The sequence below is a fragment of the Cetorhinus maximus genome, chromosome 19 (genome assembly GCF_964194155.1).
Source record: "Cetorhinus maximus chromosome 19, sCetMax3.hap1.1, whole genome shotgun sequence".
Classification (NCBI taxonomy): domain Eukaryota; kingdom Metazoa; phylum Chordata; class Chondrichthyes; order Lamniformes; family Cetorhinidae; genus Cetorhinus; species Cetorhinus maximus.
In genome coordinates, this window is record NC_135897.1 from 74,473,609 (window position 1) to 74,492,647 (window position 19,039).

At 42.8% G+C, this 19,039-nt stretch overlaps 1 protein-coding gene and 1 long non-coding RNA gene across 2 annotated transcripts in view; both read right to left on the reverse strand.

Moving 5' to 3' along the window:
- The window catches only part of LOC144694087 (uncharacterized), a 34,183-nt gene extending 26,985 nt beyond the window's left edge, over nt 1-7,198 (reverse strand). Inside the window, exons 1-5 of the mRNA XM_078564448.1 lie at nt 7,156-7,198; nt 6,410-6,571; nt 4,421-4,513; nt 3,958-4,112; nt 2,920-2,992 (exon numbers count right to left, since the gene is read on the reverse strand). Of these exons, the coding sequence (XP_078420574.1) occupies nt 2,920-2,992; nt 3,958-4,112; nt 4,421-4,513; nt 6,410-6,571; nt 7,156-7,198 (526 nt within the window). The remainder of the gene's footprint in view (nt 1-2,919; nt 2,993-3,957; nt 4,113-4,420; nt 4,514-6,409; nt 6,572-7,155) is intronic.
- Nucleotides 6,457-18,754, reverse strand: LOC144693922 (uncharacterized). The gene is made up of 6 exons (XR_013579617.1): nt 18,704-18,754; nt 17,630-17,674; nt 16,116-16,169; nt 12,838-12,901; nt 10,016-10,111; nt 6,457-6,571 (listed from the first exon to the last, which is right to left on the reverse strand). It is a non-coding gene; the product is annotated as an uncharacterized LOC144693922 (long non-coding RNA).
- Nucleotides 18,755-19,039: the final 285 nt, after the last annotated feature.

A 19,039-nucleotide genomic window follows, 5' to 3' on the forward strand; every position in this document is an offset into this window, starting at 1 on the left:
GGCCTAGCCAGCGATGCTCACATCCCATGAGTGAATAAAAAGAAAAAAAAAATCCCTCCCTAAACCTTTCTACCTCTCTATCCCTCTTCCTGCCTTTAAGATGGTCCTTTAAACCTCCCTCTTTAATCAAGTTTTGGGTCATCTGCTTTAATATCTCCATAAACAAGGATACAAGAAAGAGGAGCAGGAGTAGGCCAAGTAGCCCATCAAGCCTGCTCCGTCATTCGATACGATCATCGTTGATCTTCAGCTTCAACTCCATTTTCCCACCTACTCCCCATATCCCTTGATTCCCTGAGAGACCAAAAATCTGTCTATCCCAGTCTTAAATGTATTAAATGATGGAGCATCCACCATCCTCTGGGGCAGAGAATTCCAAAGATTCACAAGCCTTTGAGTGACGAAATTCTCCTCATGTCAGTCCTAACTGATTGGCCCCTCATCCTGAGACTGTGCCCCTATGTTTTTATTCCCCGGCCAGCAGAAACTGCTTCTCAGCATCTACCCTGTTAAGCCGCCTCAGAACCTTGAATGTTTCAGTGGGATCACCTCTCGTTCTTCTAAACTCCAAAGAATATAGGCCCAATTTACTCAGCCTCTCATCATAGGACAACCCCCTCGTCCCTGTGGCCATTTTAAGTTGCTCAGTGTCAAATTTTTTGTAATGTTCCTATGAAATGCCTTGGGGCATTTTATTATGTTAAGGACACTGTGGACAGAATCATCGTAGATTTGTACCAAGTGCGATAACGGGCGGGATAAAAAGTTGTTTTACCCGCCAGCTGCAATGACATGTTTTCGTGCCAGATTGTCCCATTCCCACCTTATTAATTATGCAGCCACAAAAAACATGCTGTCTCGCTGGCAAGCAGCCTCCGATTTGCCCGCTATGCCGTTACCTCACACAGGGTGGCATATTTAAACTTGAGCCACGTGCATGCATCTCAAAGCTTGCAGCCCAGGACTGCTCCAGTGAAGACATGGTCCCAAAAGCCAAGAAGAGTACAGCCCCTGATTAAGTGACGCATCACTGGGTGCCATGGAGGCCCGCTGTGATGTCCTCTATCCCCACTCTGGCCACAGGAGGCCCATCAGTCTCACCACTCCGGCTTGGGAGGCGGTGGCAATGGTGGTCAGTGCCGATGCTGTACAAGAGGTCAGCCATCCAGTGCAGAAAATGGATGGATGATCTCATCCGTGCTGTCAGGATAAGGCAACCATCTCTAAACTCACACACTCACAAGCCCATCACACATTCACTGGCATCTCACTCACTGCCAGCTCGAAGGACATCACCACTCACTCTCTCACATTCACCAGCTGACCTCATCTCCTCTGGAGACTGCCTCCTCAGCCCTCACCACATTGAGGCCACTTGCACAGATCAACATGTGCCCCCACACACACCTTGGGATACCCCCCTTCCCCAGTACAGCCCTCGCACTGCAGCCTGTTCCCTTGCCTAAGGCCACTTCTCCCCCTTCCCCAAGCAAGCCCTTGCCCTGCAGCTGTTGAAAAGTTGCCCCCGCCTTATGACTGGTCTGGTAGGTAGAGGCCTGCCCGTGATTCCCCTTAAAAGTGATGTGGTGCTGCCTGCGAAGCCTGGCGCTGATGACTGCGAGTGCTGCCCAAAGCAAGGTAGGCAAACAAACCTCGAAGTCCCGAGTGAAGTACAGCTTGCCAGGTGCACGTCACTGATGTACAGTTGTGAAACATGTTGGCGTGACCTGGATGATCTAGTGTGGGTGGATGATTCTGGCAAGCAGGGTTTATAATGAGATGCTAAAGTATTGAAATTAGGTTCCCGACATGTGGCAGTGGGAAACACAGCCTGCTATTGTCGGGTGGAGTGGACGATCGCAAACTGGTTTCATGATGGCGTGAAAGGGATTTTTGGCCTTCTCACCGTATTGTCATTCGCCCGACCAGGCCTGCCATGACACCCGATGCCAAGGGAGCCGGAAAATTCCAGCCTATATAAATATAACTTACTGTTATTGTTATAGGTAGGGACCAAGTCATGGAGGGGTTTGAAAACAGGGATGAGAATTTCAAAAATTGAGGCGTTACTTAACTGAGAGCCAATGTAGGTTAGCAAGCACAGGGATGATAAGTGAACAGGACGAGGCAAGTTTGGACATGGACAGTAGAGATTTGGGGAATAAAACCATTTCAATTCAGGATTAATGGGGATAGATACAGATAAAAACTCACTCTATATTGTCCCCACAATGAACCTTAACCGAAACGTTAAGACAGCAATCATAGTTTCATCCTCAAATGTAATGAACGCTATGCAAATAAGACATTTTGTCAAAGCTTTTCGTCTTGCTCTCATCAGGACAATCACAAGATTACCAATGTTAGGGGAAGCAACAACTTTATACTGTATGAGAAAAGAGAGCTGATTGGTTGGCAAGTGGATTAATATACAGGGCCTTGTTCTTTTCAGACAGAAAGAACATGTACACACATTGCGCCTATTTCAACTAAACATAATAAGTGATAGCTGGTTCATTCGCTGGTCCATTCCTTAGGACAATGCCTTGACCAATCAGAGTCAAGCTGCCTGTTTTAAATTTCAAACAATGCTTGGTGTTAATTGTCAGTCACCAATAACTGGTGCATTCTCCATGGCAGCGCCTCTACCAATCAGCACTCTTTTCTCATACAGTATAAAGTTGTTGCTTTCCTAACATTGGTGTTCTTGCAATTGTCCTGATGAGTGCAAGACAAAAAGCTTTAACAAAATGTCTTTTTTCAGCAATACTCAAGTTGCTTACCACCAAACAACTGCTATGCAAATATTCTTACAGTGCAGTTGACAACATCTGTAACTGTATATTTATTTAAGATGTCTCAGTAAGAGACTTCAAGACTGTGGTATAAACATTTTTCTCAATTTAATGTGAGGATTACCTTTCCTTGCACGCTGAGATGGTATTCCTTTCTGGCCCTTTGCACCTGGAGAGCCTTCCCTTCCAAGAGGTCCCTATGGGTATAAATAATGACATTGAGATTGAGAACTGGCAAACCTTGTTTAGTCTTGGGTCAGGTTTTTCACTCACTCACTTTTCTAGAACCACTTAATCCAAATCAGGATCACGGGGAGTCAGAACCTATCCCGACAGCCAATGGGCACTAGGTGGGGTACACACACTCACAGACACTATACTAAGGGACAATTTGACCATAGCCAATCCACCTAACCATCCTTGGACAGTGGGAGGGAACTGGGGCACCCAGCAGAAACCCATACAAACACAGGGAGAACATGCAAACTCCACACTAATAGACACCCAAGGTCAGAATCAAACCCAGGTCCCTGGAACTGTGAAGCAGCAGCACTAACCACTGCACCACCATGGGCACATTGCTATTATTCTCAAACTAAGAGTCTGTGCTGGGCAATGAAATAACAGTCTGCAGCAACCTCCTTGGTATCAGATATACCATGGTTTAGATACATATCAAAGCTCTCTCAAAATTGTCTCAACAATGCAGGTTATTTTCACTTTAGGAGAGTGCTTCAACAGCAATTATACTGTCATCCTCAAATGTAACTCAATCTCGGGTCAATTCTAACAATTTATACCCCATTACCAGTGGTTTTATGCTTGGTGCCAATTTGCAACTAGGTTGAGCCAGTTCAAACACATTTCATATAAGGCTTTAATCCCCTATATCAAAGTTGGATTTGAACCAGGACCCCAGCTATGAAGGACAGTACTGTTGTCCAATACCTGCAAACACCATGCTTACCAAAATGTTGATGTAGAATTACAATTACCAGGTACAATATTCACCACTTCTATTGGAATCAAAATATCAAAGTACTCAATAGTTTATTTCTGATTTTTAAAAAACCCTCTCCCAAATGAACTCATATATTGTGTCACTTATCACTAATTATAGATGACTGCTTCAGACTATTTACTAATAGAGATCTTTGCTCACAGGAAGTCCTGGCAATCCGGCTGATCCAGGCGCTCCACGGTCACCCTGTTCTCCCTTTCCTCCTGGATATCCAGGATTTCCTGGAATGCCTGGAATACCTGGATTTCCCGGGGTTCCTGGAGTATCCGAGATGCAGGCACAATCCCCTGGATCTCCTATCCAATAAAAGTCAAGTCTTAATACAAGGAAACTAAATTTAACGTTACTCATTTTAAAAGCATAATGAACAGGATAAAATATTCCCTGCATAATCTCTTTCTTAATCATTAGACTTATTTGTGGTCTTGATTATCATGAAATTCAGTCCATATGTATCAGTTTAACACTGTAATTTGACTAAAAGAAAATATTTGAGTATATTTATAGTACAGAGTTTCTTGGTGTCTACATTTTGAAAAATATAATTTGTTAAACTGTGGCCTTGTTACCTTTAATAATATGTTATATTAAATCTAACACTCACCCTTTAAACCATATGTTCCTTTTTGACCTGGAGGGCCTTGGTTACCTTTTGGACCTGGTAGCCCTGGAGGACCCGGTATTTCACAAATAAAACCTATACTTTCATCCAGACAAAAGAAATTATCAGTGTACACAGACAAATTTCTATTTGGCACAGTGACAATTTTTGACATATTTTTGTGACTATTTCTAAGGTTTGTATTCCGCTAAATAGCTTCCCTGTTCCCAGTTACATTTTCAGTTTGGGAATCCAGGTAAAGCATTTCAGGGAGAATTTCATCTCCCCCTTCCCCCTCCCCCATCGCACCCAGCAGAAACAGGCAGAGTAAGAGCCAGTCAATGAGTCACTCCATTCCCACTACACGAAGGGAGCAAAACCATTGTTTTATTGGGCCTATTATACTTAAGCAATTAGAATACTATGATGCACTGGACTCCAATGATGGTTAAACATTTGACTGAAGGTGCTCACCCCAGCCGCCCACGTTGAGTGAAACCCCATCTGCCAGAAGAGGAGGCAAGTTTTAAACTGTGCAAGAACAAGAAGGTAAAAGGGGGGCAGGAAAATGAAAGTGGAAGGAGGAGAGAAATTTGAGCCAGAAATTTACCACTGGAGAACGTAATTGGCCTTCCCCTCGAATTGCTGCAGCCCTAGTGGTAAAGGTACATCCACAATGTTTTTCAGTAGGGTATTTCAGAACTTTGACCCAATGGCAGTGAATGAACAGTGATATACATTCAAGTCAGGATGGTGTGTGGCCTGGAGGAGCACTTGAAGGGGATGGTGTTCCAAGATATTGCTGCTCTTGTTCTTCTTTGTGATGGAGGCTGTGGATCTGATTAAGTAAATGTGATGAGTTGCTGCAGTGTATCTTGTAGATAATACATTCTGCAACCACAGTGTGTGGCAGATGGAGGGAGTGGATACTGAGTCCAGTGGCAGTGGAGCCAATCAAGCGACACTCAATAGTATCAAAACCTCTTTAATGTTACTGTGGCTATAACCCTCCAGGTGAGTTCGAACATAAACTTGGTAGATGGTGGAGATGGGTTGAAAGATTGGCAGGTGAGTATCCAGCCTCTCTCTACTCCTGTAGTGATGTTGCTGGCATGACTGTTCCATTTAAGCTTCTAGTGTTAGCTGACATGGTGTTGATGGTGGTGGACTTGGCAATAATGATGGCATTAAAGAGATAAATGGTTGGGCCTTTTCCTGTTAGAGATGGTACTTATTTGATCTGAATGTTCCCTGTTACTTGTCAGCCCAAACTTAGATGTTTTCCAAATCTTGCTATAACCCAGTAAGGACTGTTTCATTATTGGAAGAGCTGTGAATGCAGTTGAACACAGCAAACAGCCCTATTCCTAAAATTCTGATCATTAATGACATGGATAAAGACAGTTGGCTGAGAACACTGCTCTGTGTAGCTCTTAAAGTGAATCCCTGGGGCTGCAATGACAGACCTCTAACAGTAAGGTTAGTGGGGACAAGGTCAAGTAGGTTATATTATCATGTGGGTTTCTTCACCTGACCTAGGCCCAGCCTGGCAGCCATGTCCTTTAGGACTCAGACAGTTTGTAAATGGCAGTGGTACCAAAGCAAGCTTGACATGATGGACATGAAGGCCCCATAGCCAGAGCATATTTTGTGTCCCTGCTTTCCTCAGTGTTTCCTCCAATTGGTGTTAAAAATGGAGAAATATTCATTTATCAGTTGTGGCATGTGGTTAACAGCAGGAGACTTCCTAGGTCTTGATTGACTTGACTTCCTGGGTCCAGAGTCAGTGCCGAGGACTCCAAGACAATGCTTTCTCCTCACCATGTCTTCAGTTTGCTGTGCTGAGCTATGAATGACTGTGCTTGTAATAAAGACTTTCAATTTAGACATGTTTGACTCCTTCCAGCATTCAACTTCGAGTGAGATGTACCTTGGACATATTATGTTTGCGGACTGATTATCAAATAGACTTCCGACCATATTTTTATATACCTGGGGTGCCTTTTACACCACGGGGACCTTGAGGTCCTACTAAGCCTTGACGCCCTCGAGGACCTGGGATTGGCTTTGGTTTTGGGCAATCGGCATTTCCTTTCTGTCCTTTCTCTCCTTTAGGGCCATCTGACCCTGGAAACCCTGCCAGACCTGGTAAACCTGCACAGAAAACATATCTTTAATGATAATTTGATCAAAGAAATAGCTGCTAACTGTATCAACTAATGTATCTTTTTGCAGGAGGCAAATATAATTGCAGTAGAAGGAAAAGTAGGGTGTCTCTGAGTGCTAAACTAGTGATTTGAATCTAAACCAAGAGAAAATGGCTTAGTGAAAGAAAGGGAGAAATATTAGCAGCAATTCAAATTTTGGAAGCTTTTATAATAGCAAAATGGCAAAATTACATCAGATTCTGATCCTGTGGAATTAATAATTCTGAAGATCGCAAATTTTAATCATAAGAAATGGCAATTATTCTGCCCAGTAAAAAACGTGAGCATTATTACTGACAGTAATGACCTACAGTTATAATCTTCCATAACAGTACAACTGCTACCCACGAGTCATCATTTACCAGACAGTCTATAGTGGAACATGGTAGTGGGTAGACTCTTTGCCTGATCTTCCTTTCAGTTCATTGGGTTACTGGCACATTTATAGATATTGTAACAATTGATTTCATTTACAGTGCAAGAGCTAATATTTGTTCCTGGACACGACTTGTAGCAAATGTAGTACATGACCTGCCTTCAGTAGGATAGGTGTGCCCGTTTTAGCAGCAAGCATTATTGTGGAGAATTACATGCCGGCCAGGATTTTTAGGATGGCAGGGTTCCCCTCCCCGCCATCGGAAGAGTGAGCGGGAAACACATCCTCGCCGACACTGCCTGCCCAGCCCCCCACCCCATGCAGCGATTTAATGCTCAAACGGGTGTTAATTGGCTAACGACGGGCCTTCTGCTCCTCACTCGGGAGGAAGTCCCGCCTCAGAGACCTGCCGGTCAATCTGGCTGGCCAATAGCTCTTTAGTCCCTGCAGTGCCAGAAGCTGCAGTGGCCGGGACTGGGGGCAGTCCCCACAGCCTAAGGGGAGAATTTTCTCCCCGTCGGGTGGGCGGCTCGGGGACCGGCCGCAGGTGGACGGGCGGCGATCAGCTGTGCGCTGCCATTTTGCGTGGACAGTCCAATTAAGGCCCGCCCAGCGTGACGCGCACCTGAAAGCACTCAGCGCTACCTGTGCGGGCGGGGGGGGGCGGAGGAGGGAGAGTCAGGGCCTGCCCTCTTTCGCGCACGTGAGCTGCCTCAGGGAGATTAATTTAAGAATAAAACACTGCAAAAAAGAAAAAAAAAATTACTCAGACATGTCCCCTCATGTGACAGTGTCACACGAGCTGGGACACGTTTATGTATTTTAATAAAAATTTTTTATTTAGTTTATAAACCCTTCATGAAATCTCATCCCGCCCGTGGATGGGGTTTCATGAGAGATGCGAAGGCCACCTTAAGGTTGGACGGGCAGCCCAGACAATCAGTTTAATTGGGTTATTAACAGTCTTAACAGGCCTTTGATAGTTTGGCAAGCACACAGCCGACTCCGCTGCGGGCCCGCCGAACTGAAGATCAGAATGGCGCGCACGCCCGACATCACTGTCCGTCATCTTATGCATCGGCATGCAGGGCCCACCCCTGCACGCCATACGGAAGATTCTGGCCTATGTCCTGGGATTCCAGGGACAGGTAAATTTTGGGGGTCTCAGGGCAGGGAGGGTAGGGGAGGCCCTGGTGAGGTGGGGGAGGTGGGGTGGACAGAGGGGGATTGGGGTGTCAGTGGAGAAGGAGGAGGGAAGGAGGTCCTGTAGTTACCAGACCTTGTAGGGTGGGGGGGGGGTGCCCGGGGTTAAAAGGGGGCTTCTGATGGAGACGCTCCCCACCTTCCCGCTCGAGACCTGAACCTGATTTACTTTTGGGCCTCCCCCATACCTCGGAACTCCTCCTGGTAGTGGGTGGGTGGGAAATGGCCTTTAAGTGGTCAGTAATTGGCCACTTAAGGCCCTCAACTGGGTCAAGGGCGACTGGGCCTCGTCCGTCCCAACATAAAATTGCAGAGAGGTCAGGGCAGGCAGGAACCTGTCGGGAAGGCCATCCGATGGAAGTTTACGCTCACCCCTCCCACGCCTAAAAAACCCGCCAGCAGGAGAACATAGAATTCTGCTTGCAATTGCTCCCCAAAAATGATATTGGCACCAAAAACCAAGTAATATATATTCAGTTTTATATGTGAGATGGATTTCAAATTGACAAGGAGGGAATACCAACTTTGGGAACTTTGTGCCCGTAACCATTGCATTAAACTTGCTGTCACTTCACACTGGCAATATAGAACCCAAAATGTTGAAAGGGTCTAATTGAAGGATCATTAAAGTCATTCCCAGGGTCTTATTGCAAAAGAATCATGATTTACAAATTTTAAGAATGATATAAACATCTTCAAACAAATCATTTATTTAAAGACAGCCAAATGGTGCAATGCAATATTTGGGAAATAGGTTCACCCTAAAGTTCACTGCATGTTTACGCACTAGTCTCAACCAGAGTTTATGGAGTGTTCGCGAGTGCTTTCGAAAAAGGAGGGAAAATCACAGGATTCGAGTTAATCTTATGCCTCCTGCTGACTAGTTCAAGAGTCGAACTGGTAAAGGTCAGGAAATGTGTTGCACATTTGCATGCTACATGAACTCTTTAGAATAAACAGGGAAAAAATTACTTCATTAAACAAATAGGAGTTAAACAAAACAATACTTTAGTTTACATTTCCATATTGGCAAATCAAATCAATTTGAACATGAGTTTCTCCCTGATGACGATTTTTTTTTTATAAGGTAGGAGAGTAAATTGCTGTCATGAAGATGTGAGGTTCAAGAATTGGGAAAGTGAACACTTTCTCAACTTTTGTAACCAGTGGTACATCATCTACTCTTAGTTCAGGTGTTTTATAGGTTAGAGACAAGTCAAACACTGCATTGGTTCCACTCAGAGAAACTCCCTACTGACTAGAAATTGATTATCTGTTATGTCCCCTTTTACACATGTGAAAGGAGCCAGCGATGCCTGAAAATAAAATTGCTGAATTCAAGATGGGGTTCAAGCATTTCAGTCATCCTTGAGAGGTGAGGGCATTGCACAAGAAACCGATACTTTTTATACATAGTTTCCTCCTGAAAACTGGGTCAGAGGAACAATTTCTTCACTTTCATTTTCCAAGAGTCATCTTGGGCTTCTTTCTAAGTAAGTCTGCCAACTGAGGGCAAAGTAATGACAAGTTACTGAGCCCTTTGTGCAGTGGGTGGGATTCCCACCTGATCTGAGGTGGATTGGATGTTTCCTAATATCATTTCATAGTAATCTTGCATTGCTAGTCTGGCTTGAAAACTCTCTTAACATCCAATCAAATGAAACCCAGATCGCAGAGCTAGAAATACTATGTGCTACATGCCACAATGTACCTATATCTTTGAAAGGTTAAGGCTGTGTTGTAAACTGTTGCCACTTTACCCTTTATATCATTAAATAACAGTATGTACTACAAGCTAAGGTAAACTATTACCTGGTACAATTTCACCTGGTCTGCCTTGTTGACCGGGGGATCCTGGGAATCCTAGTTCTCCATTTCTGCCTGGTAAACCTGGCCTACCTGGGTCTCCTGTAACACAAAGCTAATGTTATTAAGAATAATGGAATTCTCCTTTTTATCAAAAACTATTCAATGTCTTCTTAATGATGTTTAAAACAGTATGCATAACAGTAATCATTAAAACATTTCCTGAATGATGGAAAAATACATTTCAATTTTCAAGATACTAATTTCAAAGTTTGCCCTCCCACCCCTACTCCACCTCACCCCACCAGCAGCATTAACACTTAGCTGGGGTATAGTGCTACAGGTGTAAATCATGCAACTCAACACCATTAAATATAAGGCAGTGTTGCTTGGTAGGAAGAATTGGGAAGTCACTTATTCATACAAGATACAAGTTCAGGCAGGGTAAAGGAACAAAGAGGTCTCGGAGTACAAATACACCAAAGTTGCGCCACAGGTTAGCAAGACCGTAAAACAGCAAACCAAGCACAAGGTTTTATTTCTAGAGGGATAGAAGTGAAAAGTAAGTAAGTTTGTTAAACCTGTATTGAACCTTGGTTAGACCACACTTCGAGCACTGTGTGAAACTCTGGTCGCCATATTATCAAAAGGATATGGGGGTGCTGGAGAGGGTGCAGAGAAGATTTACAAGGGTGATACCAGAAATGCGTGGGCATATGTATCAGGAAAGGATTGACAGGCCGGGTCTCTTTTCTTTTGGGAGAAAAAGGCTAAGGAGTTACCCAATAGCGGTATTTAAAATTATGAAAGTATTTGATAGAGTGGATACAGAGGGAGAATGTTCCTTCCTGTGGGAAAGAGCATAACTATCAATATAGAATAGTCACCAACAAATCCAATAGGAAATTCAGAAGAAACCTCTTTATCCAAAGAGTGGTGAGAATGTGGAGCTCGTTACCACAGGGAATGGTTGAAGCGAAAAGCATAGAGGCATTTAAGGAAGAGCTACACAAGCATATGAGGGAGAAGGGAATAGGGGGTCATGATGATAGATTTTAATGAGGAACGATGAAAGGTGGCTTGAGTGGAGCAAAAACACTGACATGGACTGGTTGGGTCGAATGGACTGTTTCTGTGCTGTATATCCTATGAATTACTCAAATGTTATTTAACTTGGTTATTTGACAGCCAAGTATGACTCCAACACCAATGCATACTTCTTTCAATAGGAGTCACTGGTTAGCAATTAGCTAGGAATCTTAGTCAACTGAAGGATTCCTTCAACTTTCATGGTTCAGATCAGCTTACTTAGCATAGACTTGGAGTTTTCCAGTGTCTAATGACACACAAAGCACATGCTTACGTTTGTTTCCATGGCTAGTTTTTCTTGGGTCAGGTCACCAGAGGCTATAGCACAAGGGGCACCACTTTGCATCAAGCATGGCTGACTAAGAGGCACTCCCACTCTTACCCTCTGCCACAGGCATATTGGAAGGACTTAATAGGTTGATTATCAACCTGTTTGGCCATGTTACGAATGTACCTTTCACAACCATCAAGTCCAGGATGGGACTCAAACCCAGAGCTTCTGGCTCAGAGGCAGGGACATTACCCACTGCATCACAAGACCACCTTACTTAGCACAGACTAGGGACTGAACTTGAGATCTTCCTTATCCGTATGGCTTAACTATTCATTTAGGAAGAGCCAGAGAAATGATTTGAATAATAAAATATTATTGCATTTTATTTTTGTTGTTTTATGGAATTCAGTAGTTTTAAAAGTCAACATATATTTGGAAGACAGTATTCTGAATTGAATTCTAGAATTTAGGCAGTGACATTCTGAAAGAAAGTAGCCTGCATAGTTATCGTGGCAGAAGTAAGTTCCAACAAAATGTTTTTCTATGCCCAAACAGTCTGGTCTGAAATGCTAGTAAGATAATCTTTAAGGACAGAAGCGCTTTACCAAAGTTGCCATTTACAAGTAAGAATATTAGACTGGCAAGGAGACCTATTCTTACTTGTAATGAAATTGTAAACGTCTACTTTGACTAAGACAATCGCTTGCAACACCTGAAATTAAGGTATAACTTTGCACATAAAAATGTTGGCCCAAATCTTCCGGTGTGGGTCGATGTTGAGCACATTGACACTGCCCGCAATGATATCTGTAACCTAATCCTTTTACGATTTTTCAGACAGGACTTCCGATCCTGGCTGATGCATCGAAGGATCATCACAAACATCCCTGGAGAAGATCAGGTGCAAGAAGAGATGGATGAAGGGAGAAAACACCCCCTTTATACAACGGTGCCTGCTGCCACATTCAGGGAAGCTTCTAAAAGTCCAAGTCTTTCAGTAAGTGGGTCAGTTAGTGAATGGGTGAGCGGGTGAATGGGTAGGTGGGTGAGTGTGTAAATGGGTAGGTGGGTCAGTGGGTGAGGTGGATGAGGCGGGTAAGTGGGCGAGGTGGGTAGTCAGGTGGTCGGGTATTCAAGTGGTTGGGAGGTTGATTGGATGGAGTCTGTTGAGGTATTCAGTTGGAGTTACACAGGCTAACCACCAAGTTAGAGCAGATATTAAACTGTTTAACATTTCCAAGGTCAGAGACATGAGCAGAGGGTCCCAGGCAGCAGGGAATCATCCCATTGGAAGGTCAAACTTCCTGGGCAATTTTTACGTATGTCTGCATCAGGACTTCCACATTCATCTTTCAGTGTATGCCCCATCCCTGATGATCTAGTGACTAGAAGATTTGGGCAATTATTGTTATTTTTTAAAAATCTGGCTCAGGTGATTGGAACTATCAACTTCGTAGTTTCAAACCTCTCTGAGGGTCACAGATCGTGGGTCCTGGTGGTCCAGTAGGTCCTGGGTCGCCTCTGTCACCCTGAAAGAAGCATAACAGATAGATTTCCTTTTAGGGCGTATTAATATAATTATCACATCCTTTCCTTCTACCTATAGCTCAACTCTCAAACATTGGCCTAGATTTTGGCTATGATGGAGAGCCTCTCCACCATGTTGAAAATGGTGGCCGAGCCCAGAAATCCTAAATCCTGTCAGTGCACATGGCATTTCCTATTTTCGTGGGGGTGCTACTAGAGTCAGGCTGGGGTTCATGCATGCGCGATTTACGGAGGCATCTGGCCATTTAAATCACTGGCTGCCTCCATTGAAGTGGAATTTTGATAGGCCAGGAGTGTGAAACCTGGAGTGTGCAGATTAGACCGGGTAAGAGGAGGTCTGAACTTGGTGGATTCATTTGGATAGCCAGGGTAAGATAGTCTTTTGGATATGGTCCCGGGGCACCTTTCAGAGAGGCAAGACACACTTTGGGAGAGGCAAGGCACCTTTTGGGATTGTTAAAAGTAAACCTGATTGTGTGTAAAAAGTGCACAAAATCATTGGAACTGACAAAGCTGTCGAAGAACTGTCAAAGCTGTTAAAGAACTGTCAAAGCTGTCAAAAAACTGTCAAAGCTGTCAAAAAACTGTCAAAGAATACTAGATGAGTTGGCATGGAGGGAGTAAGGGCAAAGAGTGGTGAGGGCATGGAATGGTAGTGGATTGGCATAGGAGCTATGAACAGACATGGGGATGTGGGAAGCTTAGGGGATGTGAGGTGCCTTGGGGGTGGGTAAAGGCATGGGTTGGCATAGGGTGCCTTGGGGACATGGAGGTATGGGTTGGTATAGGGGATATGAGCGGCCAGGGGATAGGTGGGGGTCATGAGGTGGCATAGGCAGAGCATAGGGAGTGAGTGGAGGGTAAGGACTGTTTTCTGTTTCAATATTTTAGCTTAATTCAATGAAGTGCAGAGCACAGAGGCAGGCCTTCTGCCCAACCCACCTCCACACCCAGCAGCCTCTGCAAGGTCAGGCTGGGAATTCTCCTATCTCAGCGCACTTGACCCAGGAGCGACAATCTGGGCCGTTGTCTAATTTTTCTCAAAATTATAACATTGCTGAAAAAAGAGATATGTCAAAGCTTTTAGCCTTGCACTCATCAGGACACTTCCCAAGAATATCAATATAAAGGGAAAACAACAATTTCTACTCTATGAGAGTGCTGAATAGTTGGCAAGTGGACTCTGATTGGTAGAGGCGATGCCATGGAGAATGAACCAGTGATGGTGACTGACAGTTAACTGTCAAGCATTGTTGGAATTTTAAACCAGGCAGCTTGTCCCTGATTGGTCAAGGCATTGCCCTGAGGAATGAGTCAGCGAATGGCTGTCACTTAGTTTGATTAGCTGAAACAGGTGCAATGTGTGTACATGTTCTATCTGCCTGCAAAGAACAGGGCCCTGTGTAGTAATATATGTAGCTTCCAGTACATGCAAATGTGCCACACATAGTTGTCAGTGTAATTCTTAGCATACTGAGGATTATTTAATAAATGTTGTCCAATTACAGAATTACACCTAATGTTGGACACTGTGTTTTGAGTTTTGCAAGCACGGTTGGGTATAGTCTGTACCTTGCCCAATTATGAACAGCGGCTGGGACATGGTGTTTGATATGATCCGCTAGTCTTTGGGATGTATGGCCTACATAACTAGCATCACACTGGCACTGAAAATCATATTCCACATTACTCATTTGTGTGATTGGCAGAATATCACCGAAAGTGGCGCCTTATATATGAATATTGCTGGAAAAAGAGACATGTCTAAGCTTTTCACCTTGCATTCATCAGGACACTCACAAGAATACCAATATAAGGGGAAAACAACAAATTATACTGTATGTGAAGAGAGTGCTAATTTGTTGGCAAGTGGCGTTGCCATGGAGAATGCACCACTGATGGTGACTGTTTCAGCAATACTCATGTTCTGTACTACCAAATGACTGTTTTATATATGAATTTCAGTGCTGATGCGATGCCAGGTACATAGGCCATAGGTCCCAACTACTGGATCGTATCAAACAGCACATCCCTTCAGCTGTTCACAATACTGACCGCACTCAACCAGCCCATGCTTGTAAAGCTCAGAACATAATGTCTAATATTAGATGTGATTCTGAGATTGGTCAGCACTTGCTGGACAATCCCGAGTGTGCTGAGAGTTACACTAACAACCAATTTAAGATTAACAGTCAGGCTTGGATTGTAGCTCATTTACGCTTGCTAGAAGCTATATATATTCATAAGCTGGGACCTGATCTCTGCAGGCAAAAGGAATATGTCCAGATGGTGCACCTTCTTTGAATAAACAATAGATCCCTGGTGCATTCGCCATGGCAATGTATTGACCAATCTGAGCCAACTTGCCAACTAATTAGCACCCCTTTTCTCATGCAGTATAAATTGCTGTTCCCTTGGAAATTTGGCATTCTTGCATCTGTCCTGATGAGTGCAAGGCAAAAAAAAGCTTTGCCAGGATGTGTCTTTTTTCAGCAGTATTAAAGTTTATTTTAAAAAATAAAACTGAAGGTGCCACCGAAATGCTTACCCCTAATATTTTCAAATAACAGGAACCTGTCTCCATTAGAAACTTAGTTTTTCAGTTGGGGAATACAAAAGTTCTCCAATTTTAGGCATCTACCATCAGCACCAAGCAACCTACAAACACATATGAAGCAAAGCTTTCCTCTATTGCCTCAACAATACACCTTATCTACAGCTCTCGTGTTGTTTATAACATCTCTGAATGAGACTGCCAATCAGTGAGAGATTTTGTGCTAGAGATTCACAGCACTTTGAACTAGTTTGTTACTGCTCGAGGTCATTTCATTCAGGACCTGTGCAGCTAAAAAATAGGACATGATCATTCCATTGGTTTTAACTGAATCCAAACTTACATATGAAGTGACAATGCGCTAACCTATAATACTAAACAGTGCCCTGAAATCTGACTTTTGAATTAACTTTATAAGCTACTGCAATCCTTTACTGAACTATTGATGAATATGTGTTATCTGATTCCAATACACCACTCCCACCAGTGCAGTAGGAAAATATAAATACTTTGTAAAAATGCTTATAAGCTTGACCAAAAAAAATTGTTCATGCACAATTGGGATGTAAAATCATTTGTTTCATTTATTTCAATTAGCTGCTTTGATATAGGTAAATATTTGTTAATATTTATCAAAATACCTCTCTTCCTGGATAGCCATCTGGTCCAGGTCTACCAGTGAGTCCACGTTGTCCCTAAAATGGATAGTATGAAATATTAGTGGTTAAGATGCTGAAGGCAAATCAGGCTTTATATTCTAAAATGGAAGGAAGATTATTTTAGATGAACATGTTTGTCACCTTATTGCTGAATTGCTAAAACTGGGGGATATGAGAATCTATAAAGCTACATTGTTCTATTGGTGAAATGTGCATTCTATTTGTGACAGTGTAGGTAGTTGGAAGGCATAACTGGGTCACTCTGTCCCAATAAGACGATAAGATGTTGCCCAACAACAGTCGGAGCTTGAAGCAGCATTCTCATTGGAACAGTTGCTAGGTGGTTGTGCCCTTATTTATTACTCAATGTGATGTGCACCCAGAAAATTGACACTAGCGACATATCACACTTGTCAACAATGCAGTGGCACACTGAACAGAGCAAACACTTAATACATCTATCAGAGAAAGTCTAAATTGTCTGTTCCTAGCTGCACTGAAATGTTGCTTAAATAATAAAAAGGTTCCTTTCATCCAATCTGTTCCTTGGTCAGCATCTCAAACTGAAGCAGACTGACTACAGCCTCAGAATCCTACTTGACCCCAGGCCGAGCTTCAGTATCATATCTCTCCCTCAGAAAAAGCGCTGACTTTAGCATTGTTCACCTCTACTACTGCCTCAGTCTAACTTCTGAGGAAACCTCAGACATGCCTTTGTCACTTCCCAATTTGACCATTCCACCGTTCATCTGGCAAGCCTCCCATTTGTTATCCTCCATAAACTTCAGCTTGTCCAAAACTCTGCCACTGTTTTCCCATCCTGCACCAAATCCCACTAATCCATCACCCCTGAACAAGTTGATCCACATTGGCTCCTGTGCTCACACCTCAAACTTAAAATTATTTTTTATTGCGTTTTGATTCCCTTCATGTCCTCACCCCTCCCTATCACTGTAATATTTTTCAACCTTCAACCCTCTGAGAACTCGCCATTCCTCAGACTCCAGCCTATTATGCATCACCATTTACCCACCATCGGCAGCAGTCTTTTAGCCTCCTATGATCTGAAATTCCCTCCACAAACCTTTCCGTCTCTCCATTTCTCTCTCTCCTTTAAGAACCTCCTTAAAACCCACCTCTTTGACCAAACTTGTAGTCGTATCTGCTAATACCTACTTCTCGCATTTGCATCCACTTCTGTCTGACTATGCTCCTGGAATAACCTTGGGATTTACTTCTTTGTTACAAGCGCTATATAAATATAAATTGTTGTTGTCAAATCAAATATTTTTCACATGGTAATCTTTGGTATTCTGTTCATATTTGCCTTATACATGAACGTGAGTTCGAAACTAAGGTTGTCTAAACTTCGCCTGAGAGGCATATTGGAGAAATCTGAATGTGCATTTCAAAACACCAACATATTTTTACTTGTTTCAGGCAACCTTTTTGGTAAATCAAACATGAAAATGATATAAAAGATATTTATTTTAAACCTTTCTTCCTGGAACACCTGGCAAGCCTTCCTTCCCAGGATCACCCTTGAAAAGAAACAGATCACCATGAGCATACAGGTCAACTCCCACTCTATAGAAACTATACTTTTTAATTCAAAATATTTTCAATTTTAAGTGGCAATCATCAAGTTGAAAGAGTTCAATGCTGGAACATTAAATACTTCTGGGTTGGGTATGAGCGCTAACAATTTCTTGGCTCCTGAAAAATTGTCTTAATCCCAACATTTTAAAAACAAACTCCTCTAAACCAGTATGAAACTTTCACTTCCCATAGTAGCGACTCATATAGCAGACTGCTAATGCAATGTCACATTATTGGCAACTTAAAACTACAGGATCATAGCCACTAACAACGCATAAATCATTGACTTGCTGGCAGATTCACCAGAATTATACTGGGGCCAAGAGGATTAAATTATGTGAACAGGTTGCAGGCTTGTATTCTCTCGAGTAGTGAAGACTAAAGGGTGATCTAATTAAGGTGTTTAAGATGATTACAGGACTTGATAGGATAGATAAACTATTTTCCCTGGTGGGAGAATCCAGAACAGGCTATTCAGAGGTGAAACCAGGAAGTACTTATTTACACAAAGGACAATGGAAGTCTGGAAATTTCTCCCTCACGAAGATGTGTGGCTGGGTCAATTGAAAATTTCAAAACTAAGATTGATTCATTTTTATTAGGCAAGGATATTAGGGGTTACGAAACCAAGATGAGTTAAGATCCGGATCAGCCTTGATAAAATTGAATGGCAGAACAGGTCCAATGGGATCAATGGCCTACACCTGTTCCTATATTCCTTGTATTTATGTGGCCTATTTGGCCCCTTTCTTTTTATGGCCTGAAAGGATCGTCATTATTTGAAACTTTTCATTTAAAAATTGCATCACACAGCGTTTATTTTCTAGCCACATCAATACTGCAGATTCAACTTGCAGTTTAAATTTCGCTGTATTGCACACCAACATATTACAACACATTTTCTACTGAAAGGATTCTGTAAAATGAAGCAAGCATTTGTACATAGACCAATAATCAGTATTGCTCCTTACCCGATCCCCAGGGAAACCAACGATGCCCTTTTCACCCTTTTCACCACCATAGCTAGGGAAAACCTCGATGTAAATAAAGAGAAAAAATAAATTCGACTTCATTTGGGTTTTAATTACTTAACCGAATTTACAGCACAGGAAAATTTATTAGGAAGTACAAGTGATTTTTTTTAAAATCAAAAGCAAGCTTTAATAGATTTACATTAAATATTACAGACTGAAACAACAGCCTTCATTAAAAATGAATGAAAGGTTCTTTTCTCATTCCTCAATTTAATGAGTTTGTCTTTTTAGCATTTGTTCTGGAGGTGTAGGCAATGCTAGCAAGGCTGCATT